Source organism: Ochotona princeps, chromosome 2, assembly GCF_030435755.1.
Source record: "Ochotona princeps isolate mOchPri1 chromosome 2, mOchPri1.hap1, whole genome shotgun sequence".
NCBI classification, from domain to species: Eukaryota; Metazoa; Chordata; class Mammalia; order Lagomorpha; family Ochotonidae; genus Ochotona; species Ochotona princeps.
Genome location: NC_080833.1, coordinates 94,480,142 through 94,498,090, shown reverse-complemented (window position 1 = coordinate 94,498,090; position 17,949 = coordinate 94,480,142). Strand labels below are relative to the sequence as shown.

General features: G+C 45.6%; 1 protein-coding gene across 1 annotated transcript; it reads left to right on the top strand.

Annotated features, from left to right (window-relative positions):
- Positions 1-77: 77 nt before the first annotated feature.
- Positions 78-8,072, top strand: WDR77 (WD repeat domain 77). Its single transcript, XM_004581928.3, has 10 exons — positions 78-326; positions 546-731; positions 1,571-1,712; positions 1,967-2,016; positions 5,167-5,237; positions 5,359-5,413; positions 5,812-5,883; positions 6,382-6,490; positions 6,913-6,981; positions 7,425-8,072. The coding sequence occupies exons 1-10, from the start codon at positions 212-214 to the stop codon at positions 7,582-7,584; spliced, it is 1,029 nt and encodes a 342-aa protein (XP_004581985.2). The 5' UTR covers positions 78-211; the 3' UTR covers positions 7,585-8,072.
- The last annotated feature ends 9,877 nt before the right edge of the window (positions 8,073-17,949 follow it).

Genomic DNA, 17,949 nt, shown 5'->3' with positions numbered 1-17,949 from the left:
AGGCATAGGGTCCTGGGAACTTGTGGTCGGAGGGCGGCCGCCGGAAAATGGGGTGGGAACGTGGAAGCCAACTCTCGCGAGAAGTAGAGTGACGGTAGTTCCCGGATCGGGGCGGAGAGGCTGCGGTGCACCACGTGGGATTGCCGCCGGGGCTGACTCTCCGGCTGGCGCGTCCGGCTACTGCGTCTAGGGTCAAGTGGGAACCGTGGAGATGCGCAAGGAAACGGCTCCTGCGGTAGTGCCCCCGGCGGCCCGCGAGTGGAACCTTCCCCCTAATGCGCCCGCCTGTATGGAACGGCAGTTGGAGGCTGCGCGGTACCGGTCCGGTGAGCCGGGATTCCGGGCCTGGGAGCAGCCCCCTCACCCCCGTCCTACCTGGGCCGCCCTTGTCCTGGGACGACCCTGCACGCCTTCCTGACCCCCTTCGCTCCCCGCTCCCGCCCCGCCGTCCTGCGCTCGGATCCAGGCTCCCGGCTTGTTCCCCGTGTCACTATGGAGACCAGCAGGTCCACGCCTCTCGCACTGACAGCCTGTACCTCCCGTAGATGGGGCGCTGCTCCTCGGGGCCTCCAGCCTGAGTGGCCGCTGCTGGGCCGGCTCCCTATGGCTTTTCAAGGACCCCTGTGCCGCCCCCAACGAGGGCTTCTGTTCCGCCGGAGTCCAGACAGAGGCCGGAGTGGCAGACCTCACGTGGATCGGGGACAAAGGTATCCTGGTGGCTTCTGATTCAGGTGAGTTCCTTTTCCTTCACCCCCTGGTGGGGAGCGGGCCTAGCTCAGTCTCTGATACCCCACAGCAGTTCTTGAAGGGGTCTGAAGGCACAATATTGTCTAGGTTGGCAGTATCTTTTCCAAAATCCTAAATTGTCTGGTGACATTGCCTAGAAAAACTCAGAACAAAATTACTAAATGGATTGGAGCCATTTCCTCCCCCTTCCCTCCTAACTCCTAAGCTAGACAAAGGATAATCGTGTTTTTAAAGATGTGAAGCATCCCATAGCTTTCCATTTTCTTAAATGCCTTCGTTGTTTGTTTTGAGTGTTAGGCTCAGGAGGGGACAATTTGCAGCTTATTTAAAAAAAATCAGAGTTTGGAAATTGTCAGGCATTGCATGAGGTTTAAACGTGGGACATTAAAGATGGATCTTCTGACAGTTGAACACTAAATGAAAGACATTTATTCAGGTCCAGCAGATACTCGTAGGTGTCCAAATAATTGGGAAGAGTTAACTTTGCCGGATAGTGAGCCATTTAGACAGGGAGACTTCATCCTCGTCCCCTGGGACTCACTTTCCAGAGTTCTTTTCCTAGAAGTAAGATGTTGGATTTTAGAGACCTTTTCATGTCTTCTTGTATTTTTCAAGGAGCTTTCCCCATGTCATCATCTGGGCTGTTAGGAAAACAATAATGCAGCTTAAAGCCAAAGAACATGGAGGTTACCTGAACCCTCTGATGGGCCTTTGCTTTTTCTGAGCCAAACAAGCGCGGTGGAGGGATGCCAACTGCTTGAGTCTTAGAAGTGCGTTTCTGTCTTGGTGCAATTCCAGCTCTTGTTTCCCTCACCCCCAACAGGTGCTGTTGAACTTTGGGAGCTGGATGAGAATGAGACCCTGATTGTCAGCAAGTTCTGCAAGTATGAGCATGACGACATTGTGTCCACGGTCGGTGTCCTCAGCTCGGGCACGCAGGCCGTCAGCGGCAGCAAAGACTTCTGGTGGGTCCCTGTCTTCACTGCTCCTGTGTCTCGGCCACCTCCCGGTGTCCTTATAGGCTTGTGACCTGCTCACTCTAAGAAGTCATTGGCTCATTACAGCGTATGTGTTGTAACTCATTATACATAGAGCATAACAAGAGTCCAGGAAGCAAAGACATGGGACAAATTGGAGAAAGGAAATTCCTGTTTGAAAAATTTTTTTTTGGAATATTGGTAAGGTAGGTCAAGATTAAGTGTTTCCTTTTGCTTCTTAGCATCAAGGTTTGGGACCTTGCTCAGCAGACAGTACTGAATTCCTACCGAGGTGAGTTCTTTCTGTTCAGTCCTGGCCTTAGCTGTTTTGTTTTCACTTGTCCCCCTGTGAGTTATTGGAACTTGGCTTGGGTGTTTGGAATAGCAGCCGATTCCATGTCCCCTTGGGCCTGCTGGTTTTCCTTAAAAAAACTGCAGGCTCCAAAATCTGCCGCTTGCTCTTTTCCTCGTTTTCCCTATGTCCTTTTCTCTTTTCTTTTCTTACTGAGATGTGTTCTTATTTGAAAGAGGAAAACAGAGATCTTCCATCTGCTGGTTCACGCCCCAAATCGCACAATGACCTGGGCTGTGCCAGGCTGGTGGTATCAAGAGCCAGGAACTCCATTCTGGTCTGCCGCATGGGTGGCAGGTGCCCGACTCCTGGACACATTGGTAGGGAGATTGAAGTGGAGCGGCCAAGACCAGTACTTACCTGGGATGCTGTGCCACCATGTCAGCCCCTGTTTTCCTACTTCTGTTGCTCGTTTTACTGCTTTCTCAACCATGGAAGGTCCAAACGCTCAGTCTTCCTCCGCTTCTGTTTCCTCTGCTCCTGCTTTTCCTCCGTTGTTCGTCTCTAAGTTCTTTTTCCATTTGGTCCATCACTTTCCTGTCCATTTCTAATTCCCCTGTGTATTTTCAGGCCTTGTACAGGTGGTAGTAGCTGTTTTGCAGCCTATTGTCTTTAGTTCTCGTGGGCTTTGGTTCCAGTCGTTTGCACATTAGAATACCAGTTTTATGTCATGGCATTCAAGTTATTTTAACTGTCACTGTGCTTTCAAACATATTTTGCTAATCTAACCCAGTCACAGTAGACCTTGACTTTCTTGAGGGATAAACCCTGAAACTTATGAATCTAGCTCTTTTGAATATTCACCTCCATAAAATATCTATTTTCTTGGTCAGAACCATCATTTTCCATTTTTTGGTTTTTTGTTTGTTTGTTTTCTTTTTTTAACACTTTGATTAACAGCATTAGCCATTCCTCAGGAAGATGATGTCTAGAATGTTAAATGTGTGGTTATGAGTTGGAGCTGCTGGGTGATCACTGCGGTTCTTTTAGTGGTCGGGTACCTTTCCTTCACCTGATTTCCTTATAGTTCAAAACAAAATCACAAACACACATCTCCTGGACTTTTAGATAAGTAAGAGGCAGACACCAATGTTAAAGTACCAGTGCTTACAGTCTAGTCTACTACGTTTGCCTGCTGTGTCCTGGACGTGTGCTGTGCTTTCCTGGATAATGGCATCTCTTCCTTCCTTCACCCTCTTCTGGTTACTTCTTGGTGTTTGTGTCTTAGTCCCGACACCAATGTCCGAGTCTCTTGAGGATGGAGGAACCAGGCTTTTTCATCTTTCGTATATTTGCAGGCTGCTTATCTCAGAGCATTACTTTTTTCAAGAGTGCAATAAAGGCCTTTTCTAGCTTATCATCCTCTTGGTTTTCCATAGATTCCAGGGCTAGGAAGGAACTATGGAAAGCAGACGCTCCAACTATTATGGGAAATTAATCATATGACTCTAGACAAGTGATTTCCACAGCTTCTGGTTAACACTTCACAAAGATCTTCAACAATGGTTGTCCTTAGGGAATCTTGAGAAATACTTCCACATGTTTTAAAGAAGTAGCAAAAGAAATAGTTTCTAATTATTGATTGTATCTACTTTTTTAAAAAAAAGATTATTTTATTACAAAGTCAGATATACAGAGAGGAGGAGAGACACAGAGAGGATCTTCCACCTGATGTTTCACTCCCCAAGTGAGCGCAACGGCCAGTAATGCGCTGATCTAAAGCCGGGAACCAAGAACCTCTTCCGGGTCTCCCACACGGGTGCAAGATCCCATTGCATTGGGCCGTCCTTGACTGCCCTCCCAGGCCACAAGCAGGGAGCTGGATGGGAAGTGGAGCTGCCGGGATTAGAACTGGCGCCCATATGGGATCCCGGGGCGTTCAAGGCGAGGACTTTAGCCGTGAGGACTTTAGCTGCTAGGCCACGCCGCCGGGCCCCTATTGTATATACTTTTAAGGTGCTTATTCACCATCATTTTTGATTTGTAGATTTGATCTGTGCAAATATTAAATAGGCCACTAGGCAAAAATCCAAACCGCATTGCTAAGCCAGTTTAACAAATTAGATTTAACTTTATATCAGCAAAAGTTGAATTTTGTTTGTTTGAAAGTTAAACTTACAGAGGAAAAGAGAGAGCCTCCATCCACTGGTTTACTCCCTGGGTGGTTGCATTGGCCAGGTCTGAGCCAGGCTCAAACAGGAACCAGGAGCTTCAGCTAGGTCTTGGATGAGTGTGCCAGGGCCCAATTACTTGGGCCATTTTCTGCTGCCTTCCCAGGTGGTTTCGCAGGGAGCAGCAGGATTTTAAGTGGAGCAGCAGGGACTGGAACTAGTGGAATGCTGGCTTTATCTGCTATCACATAATGCCAGCCCCTAGACTCATTTTTAAATTAAAAAAAAACTTGAACACATAAACTTGATAAACTTGAACACATCTATCAGATTTTTCAGTTTTCATTATTTACGCTGAAGTTTGTAATGTGACTCAAACAGGTGGTGTCCCATTCACGGACCTTTACCCGTAGTCCTGCTTGGCAGCTCCGTGGTCCTTAAGGAAAAGCCTCCTTTTGTCCTTTAGTGTGGAACCTTTGGATTTTTACGCCCTTGGACATTGTACCCTGGAAAGCTTTGAGATGGTACATGTCACACATGGGTGAGAGCCATGTGTTCCTTCTGTAAAGTGGGATGGGATGACTAAAAGTTCAGGCAGAAATTTCTTTGGAGAAATTGATTTTCTTAATTATCAGTGCTTTGAACTTAATTGAAAGTGTTTGTATTTTACTTAGAAATAAAAGAACTCCAGTTATGAAAACTGCTATTCTGGAATTACTTGGTTCATACATCCAGGATATGTTAACTGTGAATTCACTGTTTTTACTAAGCTCCTGACATCTGTATCATCTTTGCAAATTCATGTTAACTTTTATAACACTTTCAACCTGTCTTAAAGGTTTTGTCTAGTCCGGTTGCATGGTGAGGCCAGGCCCATTTCTTGCACGTGCCCTCTTGCTCCTTGATTGTACGTGGCCTTGCCTTTTGTGCCACCCCCAGCTGCGTGTCTGTCATGTTTCATTTTCTCTTCCCATCACAGCTCATGCTGGGCAGGTCACCTGTGTTGCCACCTCTCCGCACAAGGACTCTGTGTTTCTCTCATGCAGTGAGGTAACATCCGGCCACCTCTCCTTCCCTCCCCACATGCCTCCGTAGGCCAGTCTCTACTGTGGAGAACTCTGGGCCAGCACTTTGGCCTGTGAAACCATTTTCTGCTGCTCTTTGTTTTTAGGACAGTAGGATTTTACTTTGGGATACTCGCTGTCCCAAGCCGGCATCACAGTTGGGTAAGTCTGAGTGCTGCTGGGGAGGTCCTGGGAGCCTACCTGGAAGAGGCTTTCTCTGACTTAGTAAAAGGAAAATGGCCATGTGTGACATACATGACGTAATCTTTTCCACTGTGGCTCTGCTAACCCTGTTCTATGCAACAAGTACGAAGAATGGGAGGGGGGGGTCTGGTTCCTATGTGGGAGATTGCTCTGTTGGGTGGGTGGGTAGAGGAGCCAGAATCGTTATCCTCATGCTGTGTTGAGAAAGGCAGGAAGCTGATAGATGAAGGTAGATTGTGAGGTATAAGAATGAGGACCGCACTGCCTTCGTAGGGTTTGGGAAGCTGAATAAAGGAGCTCCTGTGATTTAGAATGACTTCTTTTGAGTTTCATTCTAGATCCTTCTTCCCTTGTAGGCTGCAATGCCTCTGACTACCTTCCCACTTCACTGGCTTGGCATCCTCAGCAGAGTGAAGTCTTTGTCTTTGGTAAGGCAGAGTGCAAACTGATGTTGACTCTGAGTTTGGGGAGGGTGGGAGAGCAAGCTCACCTGGGGCTGCACCAGCTCTTAGCACAAGGTGGTGCCATGCAGTTACTTTTACTTTAGCTTTGGAGAACACAGTCAGTTTTCCCCCAGTGGACTTGATTCCTGTTTTTTTTTTCTGACCCCTGTATTCTGGGCATGGCTGCCAGTAAGTGAGCCACAAAGCAAGTGGGTTGCTGTATTGGGAATTCTGTCCTATTGTTGGTCTTCATAATGGGCTGTGCTTATGGTGACGTAGCTTATGGCTAAAATGATAGCATCCTCATACAGTCATTTATTTGTTGTAGTCACCGCATTTTTGTTATCTCTACTTTGCAGAAGAAGAAACTGATGCTCAGAGTGGTTGACTTGTCCAAACTTGAGAAACTGGAATTCAGATCCAGGTCCGGCTGACACCAAAGCCCATGTACTTAACCTCCGTGATGTGTTCTCTCTTCTCTAGGTGATGAAAATGGGACTGTCTCTCTAGTGGATACCAAGAATGCCAGCTCTGCCCTCAGTGCAGTAGTGCACTCACAGTGTGTCACCAGGCTGGTGTTCTCCCCGCATAGGTACGTCCTTTGTCACTGGGGACCTGGGAAGGAATAGAAATGGCTCTTAAGACTTCACACCTCTCTTAGGTTCCAGTCTCTGAGAATGCTTGTAATGTAGCCTCATTGTTGCTTAGCACCAAAGTGATTTACCTGTAGGTTTCTAACATGTGGGTTGGAAGAGCCAATATTTCTAGGCTGCTAGGTGGGGCCACAGAGAGGGGCCAGACAGGATGGTTTGTTTGCTAGGATGGTTATTGTCGAATCTGGCTTTGTTCCATGTTCCCTATCTTTCCCTGGAACTTTTAACATGGGCTTGAAGGGCTGCAGACTTTAGCCAAAGCTGGGAGACAGGGTGCCTTCTCAGCAGAGCCAGGCCAGTGAGGGTTTTGTTTTGGAATCCGCAGGCTTTTCCCTTCTCAATCTTTTCCTCCCTCTCCTAGTGTACCCTTCCTGGCCTCTGTGGGTGAAGACTGCTCACTTGCTGTCCTGGACTCAAGCCTTTCTGAGGTGTAAGTATGAAGTGGAATCCTGTGACCTGGGGTCAGGGAGTGGGAGCAGTGGGAGGGTAGGCCCTGGCATTGCCTGGGTGAGGGAAGCAGGCTGACTGTTGGCAGTCAGCTGGTCCCTGCAGGGGAGGATTAGGAGTGGTGGATGGGATTTCTCTCTAGCGTTGAGCCCTCTTCCACAAGGGGACAATCCATCCTTTTTCCATAAAGAGCCAAATTTTTGAAGTGCAGCTTGCGAAGTTTAGTCCTGCCACTCTTTATTATGAGGTTGGAACACTGGATTACATAGCTGATGCGTATACACTACTATTCGGGTGATTAAAGCCATGCAGATGGTGATATATGTGTTGTTGCACACCAAGCAGTTGCCCTGTGTTGTTGGTTCTCCTTCCCCAGGTGTACATTTTCTTGTCTCGTGCTCAGACTGTCTTCATTGTCTCCTGCAGGTTTCGAAGTCAGACCCACAGAGACTTTGTGAGAGATGCGACCTGGTCTCCACTCAATCACTCCCTCCTTACCACGGTGGGCTGGGACCATCAGGTCATCCACCACGTTGTGCCCACAGAGCCTCTCCCAGCTCCCGGACCTGAGAATGTTACTGAGTAGTTTGAATTTCAGACAAAAATCTAATCTGTTCCTCTGCCTCACCCCCTTTGCATGTGCGACCTTAGACATGAGGTCGATGTACCAGATCTGTGCCGCTAAGTGGCGCTGTCTCTGCCAGAGGGAGGCTGGGTTCTAGAAGCCTGTTACAGGGAGGGGAGACTTGGAACACAGATGTGTAAGTGCTCTAGATGTGTAGGCGTAGCTCTGCAGGTTTTGGTGGCAGGAGTAATAACAAATCCATCCCACATCTTGCATAAACACTGTCTCCAGCCTCCCTCCACCTCGATTTCCTCTAGCTTCCCCTGCAGCTGAGTTTATATCCCTACATTTTTGGAAGCACCTTTCAATGCTACTCATAGGGATAAGAGCAACTTTTTGTTTGTTTGTTTTTCTTTGTTTGAGCTTTTTTTTTATTCACAAAATTCCAAACCAGCCACTTTGAGGAAGAGGTGGGATATGTCACAGTTGTACACAAGCTCCTTACCATCTGTCTCCTTCTTCATACCCTGCACCTCTGCCTGTCCCCTAGTGGTGTGTGTGAGGGATGACTGGTTTCCTGTCATAGATGCCTTGTGGAAAAGTCTGGGGGTGATGGAGACTTGAAGACATTTCAGCTACTTTGGGAAACTGGCAGACTTTCACTGAGAAACCTTGCTCTTTTGCCCACCTCAAAATAGCCTTGGACCTGAGCTCGCCTACGTCGGGGTCCCTTCTCTGAATTTAGGCAGTCTGAATGCTGCGCATGTGGACTCCTGAGGCTTTAAATTCCAGCGTCAGAATTGAAAATGCTTGCTGAAGGAATAAAGAGTTCCGTCACTGTCGGCCTGTGTGTGTTTGTGTGGCATGTGCAGTTACATTTATTTTTCATGAATGTTGCCAGGGTGTCTCTTGTGTTACCCCTGCTTCTCTGTGCTGTCTCTCTTCCCAGAGTGGCTTGCTGGAGCTTACAGTGAGCATTATTTTACTCCTTGGGTTAGTGGAGTGGCTACTACAGTTAGAAGTGATCAGTTAGTGATTATATTGAACCTAAACACAATTACGTACTCTGGAGTTTCATTTAGCCAAGAATTATGAAACTGGGGCAGTTTGGAGAAATATGGCCAAAATATTGCTAAGTAGAAGTATGCTTCCCTCTGCCTTAACTTACCTGTTTTCAGGGCTGCCCTGGCAAAAAGCACAAGGGGATTTGTCACCACGTGCTTTCCTGGGAGTGGGTGGGAGGAATGTCTACATTTTCATTAACTGTGACTTGGAGGGAGTGGGAGGGGTGGATAATATTTAAGTTCTGCTTTCCAGACCAAAAAGCTAAAATTGGTCCCTAAGTGAAAGTAAGGTGTGTGAGGTCGGTAGGAATTATGGTACTTTTCATCATGGATTTAGGAATGGTGCCAAAAATGAAGCTAGTGCTGTGGCTTAGTCAGCTACTCTGCATGTGTTACTGGCATCCCACGTGGCTGCTGGTCTAGTCCTACCTGCAGCACTCCAGCCCTGCTCCCTGCCAGTGGCCTAGGAAAGCAGGCTGGCAAAAGGCGTTGGGTTGCCACACCCACCATGAGAGACCTGGAGGAAGTTTCTGGCCTTTTATCAGCTCGGCTGGAGCCATTGCAGCCACTTGGGGAATGAACCAGAGGGTGTAAGATTTCTGTCTCTAAAATCTGCCTTTCCAAATTATTTTCTCTGAAAAAAATAATGGTGGAAAAAACATCTTCTGAGACTAAATCTGGGGAATGTTCTGAAAGTTTATGGAAAATGCATATTCTGAAAATATGAATGGATTTCAAGATTTTTGAACCAAATCAACATGTTTGCATTTCATTTTCCTACAGACTTTATGGTGGTGTCATGTCAGGGTGGTTAAAATGAAGAATAGCAGTGTGATTTATTGTAAACAAAAAAATGTGTTCATATTAGCCTGCGCTACCTATTAATGTTTATTACCAAGATCTTTGCAAACCTACTTGGAGTTCATTTGGTGTGACCATGATTTATGGAAGAATGAGTACATTTGTGTTGAGCAACGAAGATAGTTCATAATAGAAAGTCTGAATAAATGGATATTTCATACAGGGTAGTTCACCAAGTTCTTAAGTAGCTCCAATAAAGTGATGATGAGGAAACATCCATTTTGTTGAAAAAAAATTTTGCCTGTAATATCACTGATTCCAATGTGTAAATACTAGGGTAAATTGGTTTGCCAACTTAAGTATTCTTACTCTGAATTCCATTTCAGTTGACCCACTATATTCTGCTGCTGAGCTCTGATCTTTCGGGGTCTAAGAGACTCGGATCTTGACTAGTGCTCAGAACCACAAAAAGGAAGAGTAGATGCAGTCCGTCATACATGTGGCCAAGGCATTTCCTGCCCAACATGACAGACCGGTGAAAAGCTGAACAGGAGGGGCCGCTGCCTGTTACAGCAGTATCCCGTACGGGCATCGGTTCTGACTGCTCCACTTCCAGTCCAGCTCTGTTTATGCATGGAAAGCAGTAAAGACAACACAGGTGCTCAGACCACTGCACACATGGAAGATCCAGAAGAAAATGGCTCTTGGTTTCAGCCTGGCCCAGCTCCAGGCCTTACAGGCATTTGAGGAGTAAACCAGTGGATGGAAGATCTTCGTTTCTCCTCTCTAACTGCCTTTTCAAATAAAAATTACGTGGCTCATAACCACAGCAGCAAAAACACTTGAGTCCTAACTACTCTGAGGCCTCTTGCCACATTTCCTATGGTCAGTATGTTAAAAAGAGCAGAAGTGAGGAGGGCTCCGGTATATATATATATTTTTTTCATTCATTTGAAAGGTAAAGAAATTGCTCTGATTTGGTTTAGTCCTCAAATGCCTGCGATGGCCCTACTAGGCCACATGAAAACAAGAAGCTGTGAGGACTCAAGCTAGGTCTCTAACAGCGGAAGAGTCGACTCTAAGCCATCATCTCTCCAGGGTGCACATCAACAGGAAAGGTATTGGGAGCTGAGTTGAACACTGGGGAATCAAATCATAACTATTATGCCAAATTCTTGCTCCTCAAGATATTTTTCTTTGTCTTTTTTTTTTTTCTGGAAAGGCAGATTTACAGAGAGAAGGAGAGACAGAGAGTAAGATTTTCCATTCAGTGCTTCACTCCTCAAGTGGCTTCAATGGCTGGAGCTGAGCCGGTCTGAAGCCAGGAGCCAGGACCTTCTTCTGGGTCTCCCACGCGGGTGCAGCATCCCAAGGCTTTGGGCTGTCCTCGACTGCTTTCCCAGGCCACGATCAGGGAGCTGGAGCCGGGACTCAAATCCAAGCATTCCAATTTGGGATATGGGCATGTTAACTGCTAGCTTAAATGTTTCTCTTTTCTCACATTTTTGATTTTATTGTGTGTCTCAGCAGTTTATCTCTCTCGAGGTTCTCTAAGTTTCATGAATCTGAATGTATACCACTGAAAATTAGACAAGTTTTCAGCCAGTGTTTTTAAAATAAGTTTTACACTCCTTTTTCTGTCTCTTCTTCTAAAACTGTATTTTAACACTTGATGGTGTTCTTTAAATCTCTCAGACTACAGCTGGGTTGGAGACAGCCATCAGGATCCATGACAGGGAAGTGAGGACGAGAGACCAAGGCAGATAATAGAGTTCACACAGGTCGGTAGCTGAGTCTAGAGGGGAATGTCATTATTTCCAGGTTTAGAATTGGGACAGTGGTTGGCAAGTCTGCCACCTGGACTGGTGCCTCCACAAAGCAGCCCTCCTAGGTCTTAGGCTCCACTGGAGTTTTACAAAGCCCTACCAGAATCCCAGGACTCCCACATTATTGTTGCTGCAAGGGCTCTGCGTGGGGAGCCTCTGTTCTGCCAGCTTGCTGACCTGGGACGTTGACATTCAATCTTAAAGACTTTGTCTGGGTTAGTAGACGTTTGCGGGTGGGGAAGAATCCGGATGGAAGTGATAGTGTGAAAAGTGCTGCTTTGGAAGGAATCTTAAACACTGTAGAAAAGGAACTCTGTAGGCAAGGTTAGATTAGGTAGGGGCAGCAGCTGGGTTACTGATACTGTATGATATGGGAAGAACTTCAAACAGAAGAGACATGTGAGATGTACTTTTGAGATAGATTGCATGGCTGTGGTTTACAGAGCAAGCAATGAAAATTTAAGGGAACCCATAGCATTATTGATCCCAAAGGCACAGAAATAAATTGGTTTGGCCATTTGCACTTTCCCACCTCTGACTTAAACCTGGAGGTAGTGCAGCAAAGATTCAAAGATTCGGAGGTGGAAGGTGGTGGGGGTGCTATTGTATCACTTGGGATAGCCACATCCCACGTAAGAGTGATGTGGGATTTGAGTTCCAGCTACACTGTTTCTGATGCAACTTGCTGCTACTATAAATGGGAAACAGCAGATAGCGGCTCTAGCACTGGAGTCTCTGCACCCATGAGGGAGGTCTGAATGGAATTTTTGGCACCTGGTTTCAGCATGGCCCAGCCTTATTGTGGCCACTGAGGACTGACCAGTGGGTGGAAGATCTCCCTATGCTTCTTTCATGGTCTTTCTTCCTTTTAAATAAATAACTTCAAGAACCAACAAAGATTGGCAGAGATTGGGTAGCTGACAATGAATGACAGTAGCCCAGTGGCAGCAGCAATAATAGTAGCTGCCGAATTTGTTACCCAGACTGCCCATGGCAAACAAGGTTCACCCATGAAGGCTTTGTCGCTGGGTGGCAGTATTGGGAGGTGATGTAGGCCTTTAAGAGGTGGAGCCTAGTAGAGGGATCCTTAGGCCACTGGGTGCTTGCTGCAGAAGAGAACTGTGGGACCCTAGACCTTCTGTGCCTGGTTCAAAATAAAATTGCTTTACTCAAACACCTGCTCCTTTCATTGCCATCCACTGCCTAACCAGAGGCCGAGTCAATGGCCTGATCTGAAACTTTGAACCTCCCAAACCATGAGCTCAACAACACTTTTCTCTTTATAATTTAGCAGCCTCAGTTATTTTGTTGTGATTTAAACCTAGCACATTACCCATGAATCAGTTGGGCTTGCAGCAGCCAACTGGGTGAATTATAGGAAGTTGTGATAAATTAGAAATAAGCATCTCTGAATGTTTTTTAAAAATTTATTTTTATTTACTTGAAAGACAGATTTACAGAGAGAGAAAGAGAAAGGGAGAGACAGAGAAAGATCATCCATGCTCTGGTTCACTCACCAAATGACTGCAACTACCAGAGCTGAGCTGATCCAAAGCCAGGGACCAGGAACCTTTTCTGGGTTTCCTATGCAGGTTCAGGGAACCAAGCACTTGGGCCATCCTTCACTGCTTTCCCAGACCACAAGTAGGTAGCTGGATGTGAAGGAACAGCTGGGATGTGAACTGGTGCCCACATGGAATGCTGGTGCTTAAAGGTAGAAGATTAGCCTGTTGAGCCATGATGCCCCCCAATACCTCTGAATTTATCAAGTCTTCTATGGTGGCACTTTTTTTCTTCTGCAGCCCTAGCAACCAGCATTGCTTTTCTTCACTACATTGTTTTATTGTGTTTACTCATATACAAACATGATTCCAGGAGCTTTTGCTTGGTCCTGCCTACCATAATCCTCCCGACTTAGGTCAGTGAAATGTGAGAATCCTGCTTGGTACTGTATACATTCCCAGTACACATTATGGATCCTAGGGAATTCACCACAGGGATAAACCCATGAGCAAACCGGACCACTGCTAGGTGAACTCAGGCCAAGACTCTGTTTGCCCCTTGCACTTTTTAGACCCACAGTTACCATTTAGATCATTTCAGTGGTTCGAGTCTCTGAGAATCAGTATCGATTTACTGAGCTAATATTGAATACTGCTTCATGGGCTGCGTGGGATTCCTTTCCCGCAGATGACATCACCCAGTCTGTGTTATCTCTTGCAAATTTAGGTGCAAATTCACACTCAATTCCTTTGACTACATAGGAGGTTCCTTCCCTTACAGGGATAGCTTGCTTAGAGTCAAGTGGCTCCAGGATTGTGTACTGGCTTAGCTATGGAAATTAGGTAAGAAGGCATAGGTTCCCTTGTAGCAATTTAGATTGGTTTGTATCATATAAACCTAGGACTTTTCTACATGATTAGCAGTACCTTGGTAGTCTCCTAATTATCTCTTGAAACCTCATCATCAGTTACTCATAAGCTATACATTCCTTACACTTACATCATTACTTACAGGTCAAAATGCTGTGATTACCATTTCTTCCTTGTGACTCCTGTGGTCAGTGTTCAGGAATAGGTTTTGTTGCACTTATTCCCACCATCACTTCTAGCCTAAGGAAGATAGCCACTGGAACTGGTGCACAGGTACTGGGCACTTGGCACCATCTCCCACTGCTTTTCCAGACAGTAAGTAGGGAGCCGGATGGGAAGTGGAATAGCTGGGACATGAACTGGTGGCCACATGAAATACTGGTGCTTAAAAGTAGAGGATCAGCCTATTGAGACATGGTGCCAGCCTCCTAATATCTCTGAATTTATCAAGCTAGTTCTCTGCCTGCAGCACCAACGACCCATATGAGCACTGGTTCCTGCCTTTCCGATACAGCTCTCTGTTTAGGCCTGAGAAAGCAGCAGAGGTTGGCCCAGGTCAGTGGCCTCCTGCACCCACATTGAAGACTGGTGAAGAAGCTCCCGGTTCCCAGCTTTGGATCTGGCCATTGTGACCATCTGGGGAGTGAACCAGCATATGGAAGATCTGTCTATAATTTCTCTGTAAAATCTGCCTTTCAGGGCCCAGCACGGTGGCCTAGCGTCTAAGTCCACACCTTGAACACATGGGGATCCCATATGGGCACCAGTTCTAATCCTGGCAGCCCAGCTTCCCACCCAGCTCCCTGCTTGTGGCCTGGGAAAGCAATTGAGGACAGTCCAAGGCCTTGGGGCCCTGCACCTGTGTGGGAGACCTGGAGGAAGTTCCTGGCTCCTGGCTTCGGATCGACGCAGACCCGGCTGTTGCATTCACATGGGGAATGAATCATCGGACGGAAGATCTTCCTCTCTGTCTCTCCTCCTCTCTGTATATCTAACTTTGCAATAAAAATAAAATAAATCTTAAAAAATCTGCCTTTGAAATACAAATAAATAGATTTTTTAAAAGTTCAGAAGAAAAAACGAAGATAGCCACTAAAGAGCTGGACCTCTCTGTGCTGGGAACCAGTCATTTGAGCAAAAGTGGCAGTGTGGGACATATGACTGTGTATGAAGAACTATATTTTAGTAATGATATAGAGGAACTAGGTGGGGGAGGGAATTGGGGAGGGGATAAGGGAATTGCAGGAGCCTATGGAACTGTATCATAAAATGATAATAATAATAAGATGTAAAAAACAATAATTTTGTTGGATAAATGAGTAAATGAATGAATGAATTGCTTTCAGGATAATGCCATACAGTCGTGGGATAAGAAAGGACTCACGTGGCAATTAGTTCCACTTGTTTCACAGTTGGTACATGCTTGTTCCTTAGTCCTTATGTGCTGATTTCCTTGGCTGGGGTTTTTCTCAGCTCATTTGTTTCAGAGTCAAACCTTTAACTGTTGGTCCTGGGGCTACAAAGAGAAACCAATTATGAATCCTTCACTAAAACAGCTCTCTTTGTATTAAAAAGGGAAATTTGCTTATTATTACTATTTTTTAAATTCATTGGATGTATTTAGAAGGCAAAGTCAGAGAAAGAGAATGTGTGAATTTTTCCATCTACTGGTTCTCTCCCCCAAATGGCTGTAACTGCCATGACTGCCTCAGGCTTAAGCCAGGAGCCTGAACTCCATTTGGGACCCCACATAGGTGCCAGGGGCCCAAGCTCTTGGACCATCCTGCTCTGCTGCTCCAGGCACATTAGCAGCAATGCTAGATCCAGAGTGGAGTATCTGGACTGCTGATGTTGCAGGTGATAGTTTCACCAGCTGTGCCGCAATGCTGGTCCCCAGTTTGTTGAAATTTTCAACCTGGTGTTATAAATGCTTCGATAGTAATGCACTCTTACATTTATGGAAAGAGAAGAACAAGAACAATGATGACTATGACAACAAAAATCTGCTAGGCATGATTAAGTTTTCAATACTGCCTTAGTTTCGGCTGTAGGGCTATTTTGTGCTTTGTAGGATATTCAGCGGCATCTCTGGCTGCTGCCCTTTAGGTGTGGCACTCCTTCCACTCTTGATCCAACCCCAAATGTCCCCAGACATTGCCAGGTGTCCCCTGGGAGAGAAACTATGCCCAATACAGGAGCAGAGGCTTCAAGGAAAAGGAGACCAGTGCACAGAAGAGCAGTAATGCACTCAGCCATCACCTAACAACGATCCTTTAGTTGACGAGGCTTTTTTCCCCTGTACTTTATACTGCAAATAAAACTGTAGGAATCACTCATGTACTTTCTCTGTGTATTTGGGCTAATATATCTGCATGGCATATTTTAAAAAGTGAAGTTGTTGTATGGAAGGACTGTGGTGTTGCCTAAATGGCCCCAAAAGTAAGAGAACAAATAGCAACCCATTTTCTACTTTGAGATATTCTTTTTAGAATTACCTCAATTTATGCTCACATCAGTTATGCAAAAATATGGGTTTTTATGATAGTATATTTCCTAGTACTCATAAAAACACATTAAATATTAAAGCAAGAAATCACTTACATACAATCTCAAAGAACTTTTTCTATCAAATATTGGCAAAGCTTCACTATAAAGATCTGATTATTAATTACTTTTGATCAGTAGTCAACAGTATTTGGAGTCTTACATTATTGAAACAATTAATTTTGTTTAAGACATACTTCTCCATTCAGATGAATATGGTTTAGGATTTGTTCAAATAAAGGATGTGACCCAAAGCTTTGTGAAAACCGAAGCATGCTGAAGATATGTGTTCTTGCCTATATCAATCCAACTCTTCTAGATTATGAGAGTGGTTGTATTATTATAGCGATTTCTTCAGTTACTCAAATAAAGGGCATGTATAAATACGTCATCCTCCTTTGTGAGAACAGCCTAAGCACTAGAAAGGAAGATTTTCTAAACATCAAGGTGGGTTTGTAAAAATAAAAAGCAGCAAGTGTATTTGTGTGTGTGTGTGTCTGTCTGTCTGTGTGTAACAGCAAGAACTCAGGCAGAAGGAAGAGAGCCAAGAACAACACGGCACACTGGTTTTCAATAACCCTTATTCAAAATTTCTCTATTCATCTGCCATGTGTGTGGAGCCAGAGTTGCCTACCCTTTGGCTCAGTCATCCCTGAATGAAACAGAGGTCATTTCTGGGGAACATTGTTACTTCTTGGCATTCCCCGCATCATCAATTACTTAGCAGGAATGGAGCAGTTCAGGTCTGAGATCTATCTCTGCCATTGTGGCAGTGTGAGAGCCCTGAAGATGCAGGTGCAGATGAATGATGTTCAGACTGGTAGGCAAATTTGTCATGTATTGGGCACAGTATCCACAGGTAGTGCCCATGCCAGGAGTCTTCATGGAAAGGCACAGACCCAGCGGAGGTGCAGTCTTCAGCAGGGGAGCTGAGGAAGAGAGGATTTCTACGTCAAGAGGTCTCAAAAATAGCCAGGAAGGCCTCAGGGTAGTGGGGTCCTGGCAAGACAGAGTCTGGATCAGGCCTTGGGAATCAAGCATTGGTGCCTGTAGTTTACAGAACAGGAAATCAAAGCTGAGAGCAGATGACAAGAACTGGGAACTTGGAAATAAATAAGAGAACAGTCATGAGAGCCAAAACACACACCAGGGTTAATCTAGTCCACAGTTACAGAGGACAGATATGCTACCAGATTTGAACCCTACGCAGTGCACCTTTCAAAGCATGACACAGCACACAGTAAATATGCATAATTTTACATATCACCTAACGAACAAACATAAAAGGGTTGATTCAAGCAATGGTATAAGCTGTTGCGAAGCCTGATCCAAGTGCTCAGGTTAATTATCTCCACTACAGATGAAGATTGGCCAGGGGGGAAACTCTAGGTTCCCCAGTATAGAACAGGAGCTGAATCTATCTGTCGGATCACGTGACTCAGGCTCTTCTCACCTCACGCCTCATGCTACTTCTCCAAGAAAAAGATACACACTGTGGATGTGAGTAAGCTGTTTGTGAGGCCCTCAGCTCCTTGAAAGGGAGAGCTAGGGTTCCCAGCAGCACCTGGCATCTGCTCATGGAATATTGTGAAATATATAAAGAGAGGCAAAGACAGATGAGCAAATGGAGACCTGGTCTCTGCTGAGTGGATTTTCCATCAAAACGTCACAGAGTTCCAGGTGAACTCTCCCTGTCCCAGACAATCTGTAGCTTTTACTCTGTTAGGCCATGATATCCACAAAGACAGGGATTTTCCTGATTTTATTCATACTGGAAAT

Bases quoted from the DNA above. Each gene is read 5' to 3' on its own strand.
- WDR77 (XM_004581928.3), top strand. From the start codon at position 212: ATGCGCAAGGAAACGGCTCCTGCGGTAGTGCCCCCGGCGGCCCGCGAG. The intron at 2,017-5,166 runs GTGAGTTCTTTC...TTCCCATCACAG, and splicing joins AGTACTGAATTCCTACCGAG to CTCATGCTGGGCAGGTCACC. The intron at 5,414-5,811 runs GTAAGTCTGAGT...CTTCCCTTGTAG, and splicing joins CAAGCCGGCATCACAGTTGG to GCTGCAATGCCTCTGACTAC.